General features: G+C 40.7%; 1 protein-coding gene across 8 annotated transcripts in view; it reads left to right on the forward strand.

The window, feature by feature from the left end:
* Positions 1-13,069, forward strand: part of Lama2 (laminin subunit alpha 2) — a 647,931-nt gene that overhangs the window by 409,658 nt on the left and 225,204 nt on the right. For all 8 annotated transcript variants that reach the window (XM_063264627.1, XM_063264628.1, XM_063264630.1 and 5 more), the window contains 5 exons: positions 1,680-1,916; positions 3,779-3,922; positions 4,595-4,774; positions 4,872-5,060; positions 5,147-5,280. In XM_063264627.1, coding sequence (XP_063120697.1) covers positions 1,680-1,916; positions 3,779-3,922; positions 4,595-4,774; positions 4,872-5,060; positions 5,147-5,280 — 884 coding nt within the window. The remainder of the gene's footprint in view (positions 1-1,679; positions 1,917-3,778; positions 3,923-4,594; positions 4,775-4,871; positions 5,061-5,146; positions 5,281-13,069) is intronic.

Raw genomic sequence — 13,069 nt, forward strand, 5'->3', positions numbered from 1 at the left:
GGCTTTCTCTCTTACTTTCTCACTAATCTGTACGTTCCTGAAGAACATGCTCATTCAGATCTCTGTCCTGCCACCTAACTGTGACTGGGCAAGTGTGAAAACCTCTTACAACTTCTTTCTCATTTTCTGTGAAATATAACAAAAATGACTCCCTTGGATATTCATGACCTCCTCACAGCATCTCTATGAGTTGGGCACTGTGTCATTTCTTGAGCATAGGAAAACCTGACGCATCAGGAGCTGAAGTAACCTGACTCAGGCTGTATGGCTAATAAGTGGTTGATGTAAGTGAAGCACAGGTCTGGACACATAATTTTGCCACTGTACAAGTGTTAGCTATCACACGGCAATAAAGTTCTGCTGCTTACTGAACTCATGTAGAAGTAAAACAAAATGTTTAGCGTGTGGGACTGAAAGTGTGAAAATGTTCATACAGTTCCAGGCACATGATGGATTCTCAAGTTCTCAATAGCTTATTTATATTTCAATTTCAATTAAATTTAATTACTAAATTTAATTCCTCCCATATTCAGGAGGAAGGAATACAATATAGAAATGGGTTGTTTGTTTTGGTTTTGTCTGAATTTTTTTGACCCATACAGTACCTTTTGTTCCTTTTTATTGTTATGTTTAATGTAATTAAATAAATGGAAAGGGAAAGACAGCCTGTCCACCCCTACAAAAAAAAAAGAGAGAGAGAGAGAGAAAAGAAAAAGGAAAAAGGAAAAAGGAAAGAATCCATATTTGTAATATAATAATAACCATAGTGCATATTGGTAGTATAAAATAACTTTTTAAGGATTGTTTTTAAGTGTGTGTGTCTGTGTGTGTGTGTATGTGTGTGTGTGCGTGCGTGTGTGTGTTGTATGTGTGTGTGTGTGCGTGTGTGTGTGTGTGTGTGTGTGTGTGTGTGTGTGTGTGTGTATGCCTGCAGACAGGCACACATGCACCATAGCATGAACGTGGAGTCAGCTCTCTTCTCACCTTGTAGGATTAGATCATTTGGCTTGTACACTAGCATAGCACTACTCTCTACCCCTGAGCCATCTCATTAGCCCTCAAAACTCTGCAGGGCAATTCTTCTCTCAGCCTCTTCACTGCATAGCAATGAAGAGACAGGAAAATAGTTTGTTAACAGAACTGAGGCCATAGTTAGTATGCATGGTGCTTGCCACACATGAAGCCCTACCCTTGATCCCCCAAACCCACAAAGACAGGTTGTCAGGTGCGTCCTCAGGCCCCTGTAATAAACAGTATCTCAAAAAATGAGATGGGTAGTCCTTGAAGAAGGACCCTTGAGGCCAGCCTCTGCCACATGCACCTACAGGAACATGTGCATACAAACTTATAAGCACATGTGCACACATACATACACACACATTGGTGCACACCTCAAATAAACAATATAATTAAAATAACTTATATTAAAACAAAACAACAAATCAAAGCCTATGTTTTCTTTCTTATCACATAGCATTGTGATTTCTAGATTATCACCCATTTTTCTAAATGCAGGAAGCTTTTTAATGCTATGTTCACTAATTTCTCCCAAAGAACTAAATTTCGACGTTATGAAGGATTCAAGAGATATGTGCATAATGGGATTGAAATGTTAGGATTAAAACTTTAAGAAGTTTTCTATGCAGTTAAGTCAGCAGTTGTTTTTCTCCCTTCCACAGGTTTGTAACTGCAGCACAGTGGGGTCCTTGTCTTCACAATGCAACATAAACACAGGCCAGTGCAGCTGTCATCCAAAATTCTCTGGTATGAAATGCTCAGAGTGCAACCGAGGTCACTGGAACTATCCTCTCTGCAGTCTCTGTGACTGCTTTCTTCCAGGGACAGATGCCACGACTTGTGATTCAGAGACTAGGAAATGCTCCTGTAGCGATCAAACCGGACAGTGCACCTGTAAGGTATGAATGACTGAGCTGCTCCAAGAAAAGGCACCATTCGCTAGACGTTCTGTCACTTGGTTTTACTTTCATATTATTATTATTATTATTATTATTATTATTATTATTATTATATAATTTTTTCTTACATTTCAAATGTTATCCTCTTTCCCGGTTTCCTGTCCCTAAACCCCCTATCCCATTCCTCCTCCCCCTTCTTGTATGAGGGTGTTCTCCCACCCAACCACCCACACCCTCCTGCTTCCCGCACTGACTGTCTAGTCTAGTCCTGGCAGCCTTGCTTAGTCCCTGATTAGTGGGATCAAGTTTCTCTCCATTTAGTTTGATGTTGCTTTGGCATAGGCCTTTAATTCCTGATCTTGCCCAATTCCTTCTATAAAACCACAATTACGCTTATACCTAAACCACACAAAGACCCAACAAAGAAAGAGAACTTCAAGACCAATTTCCCTTATAAATATCAATGCAAAAATACTCAATAAAATTCTCGCAAACTGAATCCAAGAATACATCAAAACGATCATCCACCATGATCAAGTAAGCTTCATCCCAGGGATGTAGGGATGGTTCAATATATGGAAATCCATCAATGTAATCCACTATGTAAACAAACTGAAAGAAAAAAAAAAAACACATGATCTTCTCATAGATGCTGAGAAAGCATTTGACAAAATTCAGCACTCCTTCATGCTAAAGTCTTGGTTTTACTTTCATTCACTGTTTTCTGTTCTTGCCTCATTAAGCAATGCAAACAAACCTTCATGTCCAGATACAGGTTTCCTTGACGTGTGCTCATTGGCATACAGATGCCACTTTTCAAGAACTACTTTCAACCCAAATGCAACCTTGTCTCTGGTCAGTACACAGGGTATAGGTTCCACAGCGACTGAAGTTGTTTTGCTTCTGTGTTCTTGCTTAAAGAAATGTCTGCAGAGTGGGCAGTGGGGTCTTTCAGGCACAGGCAGAGAAAAGCCACAGATGATAACCAAGCTCATCACAACCCCTTTCTCCCGCTGTTAGTTGATAGGCACTGCACACTGAAGCATATTTATTCCTATGTAAATCCAGTAAAATTTCATTACATGTGAACACTGACATTACAAACAGTGGGTAAGGATGTGAAAATTTCAGCCCTCATTAAAACTGTTAAATGGTGGAGAAAAGCAGCCAATTAAAATGGGTTTTTAATCCTTTATATATTCCTGAAGAAAAAAAAATCAATCCCAGGATAAATGTGGTTAAAACAGTGTCACAGATAGTTTTTCAAGACAAGGTCTATGCCAAGGAAGCCAGTGAAAACAGTCGACAGAAACCTGGGGAGTAAACAAGCCATGGTGAATATGACCTTGACTTTAAGAAAATAGCCTCTATGTGAAAGACCCTTCTTAAACAGATTATCATGCTCTATACATGCACACGCTATTATGGTGATATGTTACATTTGCTGCATGTTGCATATGTGTTATAATATAGCAATTATATAATACTAGAGCAAATATATAAATGTGGAATTTAGGTTTCCTTTTTTTATCAGTAGGAATCATTGGTTTCATTTGCTTTTGGAAATTTCATTACTCACAACAGAGTTGTATTAAATGCACAGCTTAGACCTCACAAACAGTATAGAGCACCCCCAGTAACAGATACATTTAGGAATCAGGTACCTTTCAAAATCCTAGGAGATCCTGACAGGGCTATGAACTCAAAATACCATTTGAGGTATATGTAAGTGGCCTGGTCTTCATTCATTTGTTTGGTTTTCATTAGCGAAAAAGAAATGTGTCATTGTTCCCTGTTCTTAAGTCGATTTCCCTTATAATAACAATTACAACGAACCCTGAAGGGCCCTCCTCTTTCTTCAGGTGAACGTGGAAGGTGTCCACTGTGACAGGTGCCGGCCTGGCAAATTTGGACTAGAGGCCAAGAATCCACTTGGCTGCAGCAGCTGCTACTGCTTCGGAGTCACCAGTCAATGCTCTGAAGCAAAGGGACTGGTCCGTACGTGGGTGAGTAAGAAGCCACTGAGCCATGTTATGGTATGGCGCTCCTTCCTTCAGGAATCGTTTAGCCGGGCCCTAAGGGGTAGTACCAACTAGCAAAACATTTAAGTAACCTCATCCCCTGTGTGCACTCAGAAACAGTAAAGGCTCTATGTGCCATTAGACAGTCGGTGCAAACACCTCTTGAAAATTCTTCCTAGGAGATTGTTCACTCGCTGTTGATGAGGAAGTGGCAGGTGGAAACCGGAAGCATTGTGGTAGCTGGAGGCAGCCACATCCTGAGGAAGGAGGCACTGAAGGGTGACTGTGACCACCTAATTCAGCCCCGTAAATCAGAACTTGTTACACATCTTCCCCCCAGCCATAGGACACCGTACATTGTTTGGATGACCTCATGCTTATTTTGACTGATTTCCCTTTGTTTCTCCAGAATTTAATTTCAACTTTTGTTAGTGGGGAAAAAAATATTGCAATTTTCAGAGACTTTGAGTTTAGTTATGGCAACTCATTCCAAAGCATCATTTCCTACCACTCTCAACAACCTTGTCTCAGTTCATTTTCTGGGACAACTCACCAAAGTGGGGACAGGAAGTCAGAGAGACGTGCACTCATACCTAGCTTTAAAAGAATGCCCGAGAGATTCATATCTCACTTCCTGCTAAAATTTGACCTGTGCAGGTGACTCTGCGTGATGAACAGACCATTCTGCCTCTGGTGGATGAGGCCCTGCAGCACACAACTACCAAAGGCATTGCTTTCCAGAACCCAGAGATTGTTGCAAAGATGGATGAAGTCAGGCAAGATCTCCATTTGGAACCTTTCTACTGGAAACTCCCAGAACAATTTGAAGGGAAAAAGGTAAAAATACCTCACACGTCAACTAAATAAACATGGTGTAGGAGTCAGGCCATTAGAAGTTTGCCTCCTCATCTCTATTCTATTCTTTTCTTTTCAGTTGATGGCCTATGGGGGCAAACTCAAGTATACCATCTATTTTGAGGCCCGGGATGAGACAGGCTTTGCCACATATAAACCTCAAGTTATCATTCGAGGTGGAACTCCTACTCATGCTAGAATTATTACCAGGCACATGGCTGCCCCTCTCATTGGCCAGTTGACACGGCATGAAATTGAAATGACAGAGGTAAAGTTGGTAGCTGTTTGATGCAAAGACACTAACGGTTTTTCACTCAGTTCTGTCACGAAGGTGTTTCTGGTTCTCATTTACAGAAAGAATGGAAATATTATGGTGATGATCCTCGAATCAGTAGAACTGTGACCCGGGAAGACTTCTTGGATATACTGTATGATATTCACTATATTCTGATCAAGGCTACTTATGGCAATGTTGTGAGACAAAGCCGGTAAGGAAAATACTTAAGTTCTTATTCTAGGGTCCACAGGGCTGGTCAAGAAGACATCAGATAAGAAATCAGTAACTGGTTGTTTGTGACTGAGGTGGCAAAAGACAAGCCAAAGAAGGCTCCCAGTCGCTTGATAGAGGATGGCCATTGTTTACCCCCAAAATAAATAACATAAGAACAATATTCTTACATTAGTCATGGTGAATTAAATGCACGAGGAGAAAGTTCAGGATAGCACATGCTGTAGGTCACGTGTAGGTAGCAATAGTGCTGTATGTCCGTTATAACACTGTTCAGAAAATGACCTTGAAGCACAAAGAGGAATAGACAAGGTCAAGTTGGTCCAGTCCTCCATCCCTAAGCAAACATATGTGTCCATGCCATTTAAACATGTATGTTTATTTACCCTGGATAGCATGATGTACGTTGATTGAAAATCATAGCAAAAAAAAGCAAGCATAGATGAAGTGATGAAACATACATGATATCAAGGAAGCCAAACAGGGCACACTTCAAAAAAATGATTAGAGAGGTTCATTAATACAAGGGTCATTGACAATGGCACTTGGGGCCACATTGGAATCATTTTCATTTTTTTTTTATTAACTTGAGTATTTCTTATATACATTTCGAGTGTTATTCCCTTTCCCGGTTTCCGGGCAAACATCCCCCTCCCCCCTCCCCTTCTTTATGGGTGTTCCCCTCCCAACGCTCCCCCCATTGCCACTCTCCCCCCCATAGTCTAGTTCACTGGGGGTTCAGTCTTAGCAGGACCCAGGGCTTCCCCTTCCACTGGTGCTCTTACTAGGATATTCATTGCTACCTATGGGGTCAGAGTCCAGGGTCAGTCCATGTATAGTCTTTAGGAAGTTGCTTAGTCCCTGGAGGCTCTGGTTGCTTGACATTGTTGTACATATGGGGTCTCGAGCCCCTTCAAGCTCTTCCAGTTCTTTCTCTGATTCCTTCAACGGGGGACCTATTCTCAGTTCAGTGGTTTGCTGCTGGCATTCGCCTCTGTATTTGCTGTATTCTGGCTGTGTCTCTCAGGAGCGATCTACATCCGGCTTCTGTCGGCCTGCACTTCTTTGCTTCATCCATCTTGTCTAATTGGGTGGCTGTATATGTATGGGCCACATGTGGGGCAGGCTCTGAATGGTTGTTCCTTCAGTCTCTGTTTTAATCTTTGCCTCTGCCTTCCCTGCCAAGGGTATTCTTTTTCCTCATTTAAAGAAGGAGTGAAGCATTCACATTTTGATCATCCGTCTTGAGTTTCGTTTGTTCTAGGGATCTAGGGTAATTCAAGCATTTGGGCTAATAGCCACTTATCAATGAGTGCATACCATGTATGTCTTTCTGTGATTGGGTTAGCTCACTCAGGATGATATTTTCCAGTTCCAACCATTTGCCTACGAATTTCATAAACTCGTTGTTTTTGATAGCTGAGTAATATTCCATTGTGTAGATGTACCACATTTTCTGAATCCATTCCTCTGTTGAAGGGCGTCTGGGTTCTTTCCAGTTTCTGGCTATTATAAATAAGGCTGCGATGAGCATAGTGGAGCACGTGTCTCTTTTATATGTTGGGGCATCTTTTGGGTATATGCCCAAGAGAGGTATAGCTGGATCCTCAGGCAGTTCAATGTCCAATTTTCTGAGGAACCTCCAGACTGATTTCCACAATGGTTGTACCAGTCTGCAATCCCACCAACAATGGAGGAGTGTTCCTCTTTCTCCACATCCTCGCCAGCATCTGCTGTCACCTGAGTTTTTGATCTTAGCCATTCTCACTGGTGTGAGGTGAAATCTCAGGGTTGTTTTGATTTTCATTTCCCTTATGACTAAAGATGTTGAACATTTCTTTAGGTGTTTCTCAGCCATTCGGCATTCCTCAGCTGTGAATTCTTTGTTTAGCTCTGAACCCCATTTTTTAATAGGGTTATTTGTTTCCCTGCGATCTAACTTCTTGAGTTCTTTGTATATTTTGGATATAAGGCCTCTATCTGTTGTAGGATTGGTAAAGATCTTTTCCCAATCTGTTGGTTGCCGTTTTGTCCTAACCACAGTGTCCTTTGCCTTACAGAAGCTTTGCAGTTTTATGAGATCCCATTTGTCGATTCTTGATCTTAGAGCGTAAGCCATTGGTGTTTTGTTCAGGAAATTTTTTCCAGTGCCCATGTGTTCCAGATGCTTCCCTAGTTTTTCTTCTATTAGTTTTAGTGTGTCTGGTTTGATGTGGAGGTCCTTGATCCACTTGGACTTAAGCTTTGTACAGGGTGATAAGCATGGATCGATCTGCATTCTTCTACATGTTGACCTCCAGTTGAACCAGCACCATTTGCTGAAAATGCTATCTTTTTTCCATTGGATGGTTTTGGCTCCTTTGTCAAAAATCAAGGACCATAGGTGTGTGGGTTCATTTCTGGGTCTTCAATTTTATTCCATTGGTCTATCTGTCTTTCTCTGTACCAATACCATGCAGTTTTTATCACTATTGCTCTGTAATACTGCTTGAGTTCAGGGATAGTGATTCCCCCTGAAGTCCTTTTATTGTTGAGGATAGCTTTAGCTATCCTGGGTTTTTTGTTATTCCAGATGAATTTGCAAATTGTTCTGTCTAACTCTTTGAAGAATTGGATTGGTATTTTGATGGGGATTGCATTGAATCTGTAGATTGCTTTTGGTAAAATGGCCATTTTTACTATATTAATCCTGCCAATCCATGAGCATGGGAGATCTTTCCATCTTCTGAGGTCTTCTTCAATTTCTTTCCTCAGTGTCTTGAAGTTCTTATTGTACAGATCTTTTACTTGCTTGGTTAAAGTCACACCGAGGTACTTTATATTATTTGGGTCTATTATGAAGGGTGTCGTTTCCCTAATTTCTTTCTCGGCTTGTTTCTCCTTTGTATAGAGGAAGGCAACTGATTTATTTGAGTTTATTTTATACCCAGCCACTTTGCTGAAGTTGTTTATCAGCTTTAGTAGTTCTCTGGTGGAACTTTTGGGATCACTTAAATATACTATCATGTCATCTGCAAATAGTGATATTTTGACCTCTTCTTTTCCGATCTGTATCCCCTTGATCTCCTTTTGTTGTCTGATTGCTCTGGCTAGAACTTCAAGAACTATATTGAATAAGTAGGGAGAGAGTGGGCAGCCTTGTCTAGTCCCTGATTTTAGTGGGATTGCTTCAAGTTTCTCTCCATTTAGTTTAATGTTAGCAACTGGTTTGCTGTATAAGGCTTTTACTATGTTTAGGTATGGGCCTTGAATTCCTATTTTTTCCAGGACTTTTATCATGAAGGGGTGTTGAATTTTGTCAAATGCTTTCTCAGCATCTAATGAAATGATCATGTGGTTCTGTTCTTTCAGTTTGTTTATATAATGGATCACGTTGATGGTTTTCCATATATTAAACCATCCCTGCATGCCTGGGATGAAGCCTACTTGACCATGGTGGATGATTGTTTTGATGTGCTCTTGGATTCGGTTTGCCAGAATTTTATTGAGTATTTTTGCGTCGATATTCATAAGGGAAATTGGTCTGAAGTTCTCTTTCTTTGTTGTGTCTTTGTGTGGTTTAGGTATAAGAGTAATTGTGGCTTCGTAGAAGGAATTCGGTAGTGCTCCATCTGTTTCAATTTTGTGGAATAGTTTGGATAATATTGGTATGAGGTCTTCTATGAAGGTTTGATAGAATTCTGCACTGAACCCGTCTGGACCTGGGCTCTTTTTGGTTGGGAGACCTTTAATGACTGCTTCTATTTCCTTAGGAGTTATGGGGTTGTTTAACTGGTTTATCTGTTCCTGATTTAACTTCGATACCTGGTATCTGTCTAGGAAATTGTCCATTTCCTGAAGATTTTCAAGTTTTGTTGAATATAGGTTTTTATAGTAAGATCTGATGATTTTTTGAATTTCCTCTGAATCTGTAGTTATGTCTCCCTTTTCATTTCTGATTTTGTTAATTTGGACGCACTCTCTGTGTCCTCTCGTTAGTCTGGCTAAGGGTTTATCTATCTTGTTGATTTTCTCAAAGAACCAACTTTTGGTTCTGTTGATTCTTTCTATGGTCCTTTTTGTTTCTACTTGGTTGATTTCAGCTCTGAGTTTGATTATTTCCTGCCTTCTACTCCTCCTGGGTGTATTTGCTTCTTTTTGTTCTAGAGCTTTTAGGTGTGCTGTCAAGCTGCTGACATATGCTCTTTCCTGTTTCTTTCTGCAGGCACTCAGCGCTATGAGTTTTCCTCTTAGCACAGCTTTCATTGTGTCCCATAAGTTTGGGTATGTTGTACCTTCATTTTCATTAAATTCTAAAAAGTTTTTAATTTCTTTCTTTATTTCTTCCTTGACCAGGTTATCATTGAGTAGAGCATTGTTCAATTTCCACGTCTATGTGGGCATTCTTCCCTTATTGTTATTGAAGACCAGTTTTAGGCCGTGTTGGTCCGATAGCACGCATGGTATTTCTATCTTTCTGTACCTGTTGAGGCCCGTTTTTTGACCAATTATATGGTCAATTTTGGAGAAAGTACCATGAGGAGCTGAGAAGAAGGTATATCCTTTTGCTTTAGGATAGAATGTTCTATAAATATCCGTTAAGTCCATTTGGCTTATGACTTCTCTTAGTCTGTCGACATCACTGTTTAATTTCTGTTTCCATGGTCTGTCCATTGATGAGAGTGCGGTGTTGAAATCTCCCACTATTATTGTGTGATGTGCAATGTGTGTTTTGAGCTTTAGTAAGGTTTCTTTTACGTATGTAGGTGCCCTTGTATTTGGGGCATAGATATTTAGGATTGAGAGTTCATCTTGGTGGATTTTTCCTTTGATGAATATGAAGTGTCCTTCCCTATCTTTTTTGATGACTTTTAGTTGAAAATTGATTTTATTTGATATTAGAATGGCTACTCCAGCTTGCTTCTTCTGACCATTTGCTTGGAAAGTTGTTTTCCAGCCTTTCACTCTGAGGTAGTGTCTGTCTTTGTCTCTGAGGTGTGTTTCCTGTAGGCAGCAGAATGCAGGGTCCTCATTGCGTATCCAGTTTGTTAATCTATGTCTTTTTATTGGGGAGTTGAGGCCATTGATGTTGAGAGATATTAAGGAATAGTGATTATTGCTTCCTGTTATATTCATATTTGGATGTGAGGTTATGTTTGTGTGCTTTCACTCTCTTTGTTTTGTTGCCAAGACGATTAGTTTCTTGCTTCTTCTAGGGTATAGCTTGCCTCCTTATGTTGGGCTTTACCATTTATTATCCTTTGTAGTGCTGGATTTGTAGAAAGATATTGTGTAAATTTGGTTTTGTCATGGAATATCTTGGTTTCTCCATCTATGTTAATTGAGAGTTTTGCAGGATACAGTAACCTGGGCTGGCATTTGTGTTCTCTTAGGGTCTGTATGACATCAGTCCAGGATCTTCTGGCCTTCATAGTTTCTGGCGAGAAGTCTGGTGTGATTCTGATAGGTCTGCCTTTATATATTACTTGACCTTTTTCCCTTACTGCTTTTAATATTCTTTCTTTATTTTGTGCGTTTGGTGTTTTGACAATTATGTGACGGGAGGTGTTTCTTTTCTGGTCCAATCTATTTGGAGTTCTGCAGGCTTCTTGTATGCCTATGGGTATCTCTTTTTTTAGGTTAGGGAAGTTTTCTTCTATGATTTTGTTGAAGATATTTACTGGTCCTTTGAGCTGGGAGTCTTCACTCTCTTCTATACCTATTATCCTTAGGTTTGATCTTCTCATTGAGTCCTGGATTTCCTGTATGTTTTGGACCAGTAGCTTTTTCTGCTTTACATTATCTTTGACAGTTGAGTCAATGATTTCTATGGAATCTTCTGCTCCTGAGATTCTCTCTTCCATCTCTTGTATTCTGTTGGTGAAGCTTGTATCTACAGCTCCTTGTCTCTTCTTTTGGTTTTCTATAACCAGGGTTGTTTCCATGTGTTCTTTCTTGGTTGCTTCTATTTCCATTTTTAATTCCTTCAACTGTTTGATTGTGTTTTCCTGGAATTCTTTCAGGGATTTTTGCGATTCTTTCAGGGATTTTTGCGATTCTTTCAGGGATTTTTGCGATTCCTCTCTGTAGGCTTCTACTTGTTTATTAATGTTTTCCTGTGTTTCCCTAAGGGAGTTCTACACGTCTTTCTTGAAGTCCTCCAGCATCATGATCAAATATGATTTTGAAACTAGATCTTGCTTTTCTGGTGTGTTTGGATATTCCATGTTTGTTTTGGTGGGAGAATTGGGCTCCGATGATGCCATGTAGTCTTGGTTTCTGTTGCTTGGGTTCCTGTGCTTGCCTCTCGCCATCAGATTATCTCTAGTGTTACTTTGTTCTGCTATTTCTGACAGTGGCTAGACTGTCCTATAAGCCTGTGTGTCAGGAGTGCTGTAGACCTGTTTTCCTCTCTTTCAATCAGTTATGGGGACAGAGTGTTCTGCTTTCTGGCGTGTAGTTTTTCCTCTCTACAGGTCTTCAGCTGTTCCTGTGGGCCTGTGTCTTGAGTTCACCAGGCAGCTTTCTTGCAGCAGAAAAGTTGCTCTTACCTGTGGTCCCGAGGCTCAAGTTTGCTCGTGGGGTGCTGCCCACGGGCTCTCTGCAGCGGCAGCAACCAGGAAGATATGCGCCGCCCCTTCCGGGAGCTTCAGTGCACCAGGGTTCCAGATGGCCTTTGCTGTTTTCCTCTGGCGTCCGAGATGTGTGTGCAGAGAGCAGTCTCTTCTGGTTTCCCAGGCTTGTCTGCCTCTCTGAAGGTTTAGCTCTCCCTCCCACGGGATTTGGGTGCAGAGAACTGTTTATCCGGTCTGTTTCCTTCAGGTTCCGGCCGTGTCTCAGGCAGGGGTCCTGCCGCTCCTGGGCCCTCCCCCACGGGAGCCCAGAGGCCTTATACAGTTTCCTCTTGGGCCAGGGATGTGGGCAGGGGTGGGCAGTGTTGGTGGTCTCTTCTGCTCTACAGCCTCAGGAGTGCCCACCTGACCAGGCGGTTGGGTCTCTCTCTCACGGGGTCTGGGAGCAGAGAGCTGCTGCAGGCCGGGGTCCTTGGAATCATTTTCAGTGTCAGCATTCACTGAGGGCTTTGGTTGGAAATAGTCTCAATTTTTTAAAGAGTGAATGAGACACAAAGAATGTAATATTGAAAGTGTGAACACTGTTTTCCATGACTCTAGTCACACAGTGATGGGAGGACCGAGTGATAAAATCAAGGCATGTTTGTCTCACTGGAAAATGCTGTAAGCATGTTTGTAGATTATGATAAAGGTGGCGATTAGAGAAAATAGAATAAAATGCATAGAGAGAACAATGGAGACTCCAGGAGATTTTTCACAAGCAGAAGGAATCCTCCAAAGAGATGAAAGGAGGATTCACACAGATTAAGTAAGTTTCTTACCGCAGAGGCTAAACATTTTGTTAATTTACTCAATAACTCAATGTCTCTTTTAAGTCTTATATTCCTTTTGTGTTCAGGAAAAACATGGAGACCAAAGATGTTTGTAAATTAGTCTTGTGACAAATGAATAGACTAAGCTAGAGAAAATAGAGGAAGCCTCTCATAATCAAATTAATGAATCTAAAAATATATATATATCAGATATTCATGTTGTGCTAAGCATATACATAATCTTGCTTAAGGACTCGCTCTTGTCTAATAGAAGATTTAGTTGCTCACTAGATTGGTGAAGGGGCTTTCAGTGGAAGAGATCATCATGAGCCAAATCTCATCTTCTCATTTATATTAAAAAATATTTATATTTTTATCATAAAGATAAAAACATGTACTAGAAACA

Source organism: Rattus norvegicus, chromosome 1, assembly GCF_036323735.1.
Source record: "Rattus norvegicus strain BN/NHsdMcwi chromosome 1, GRCr8, whole genome shotgun sequence".
Lineage (NCBI taxonomy): Eukaryota > Metazoa > Chordata > Mammalia > Rodentia > Muridae > Rattus > Rattus norvegicus.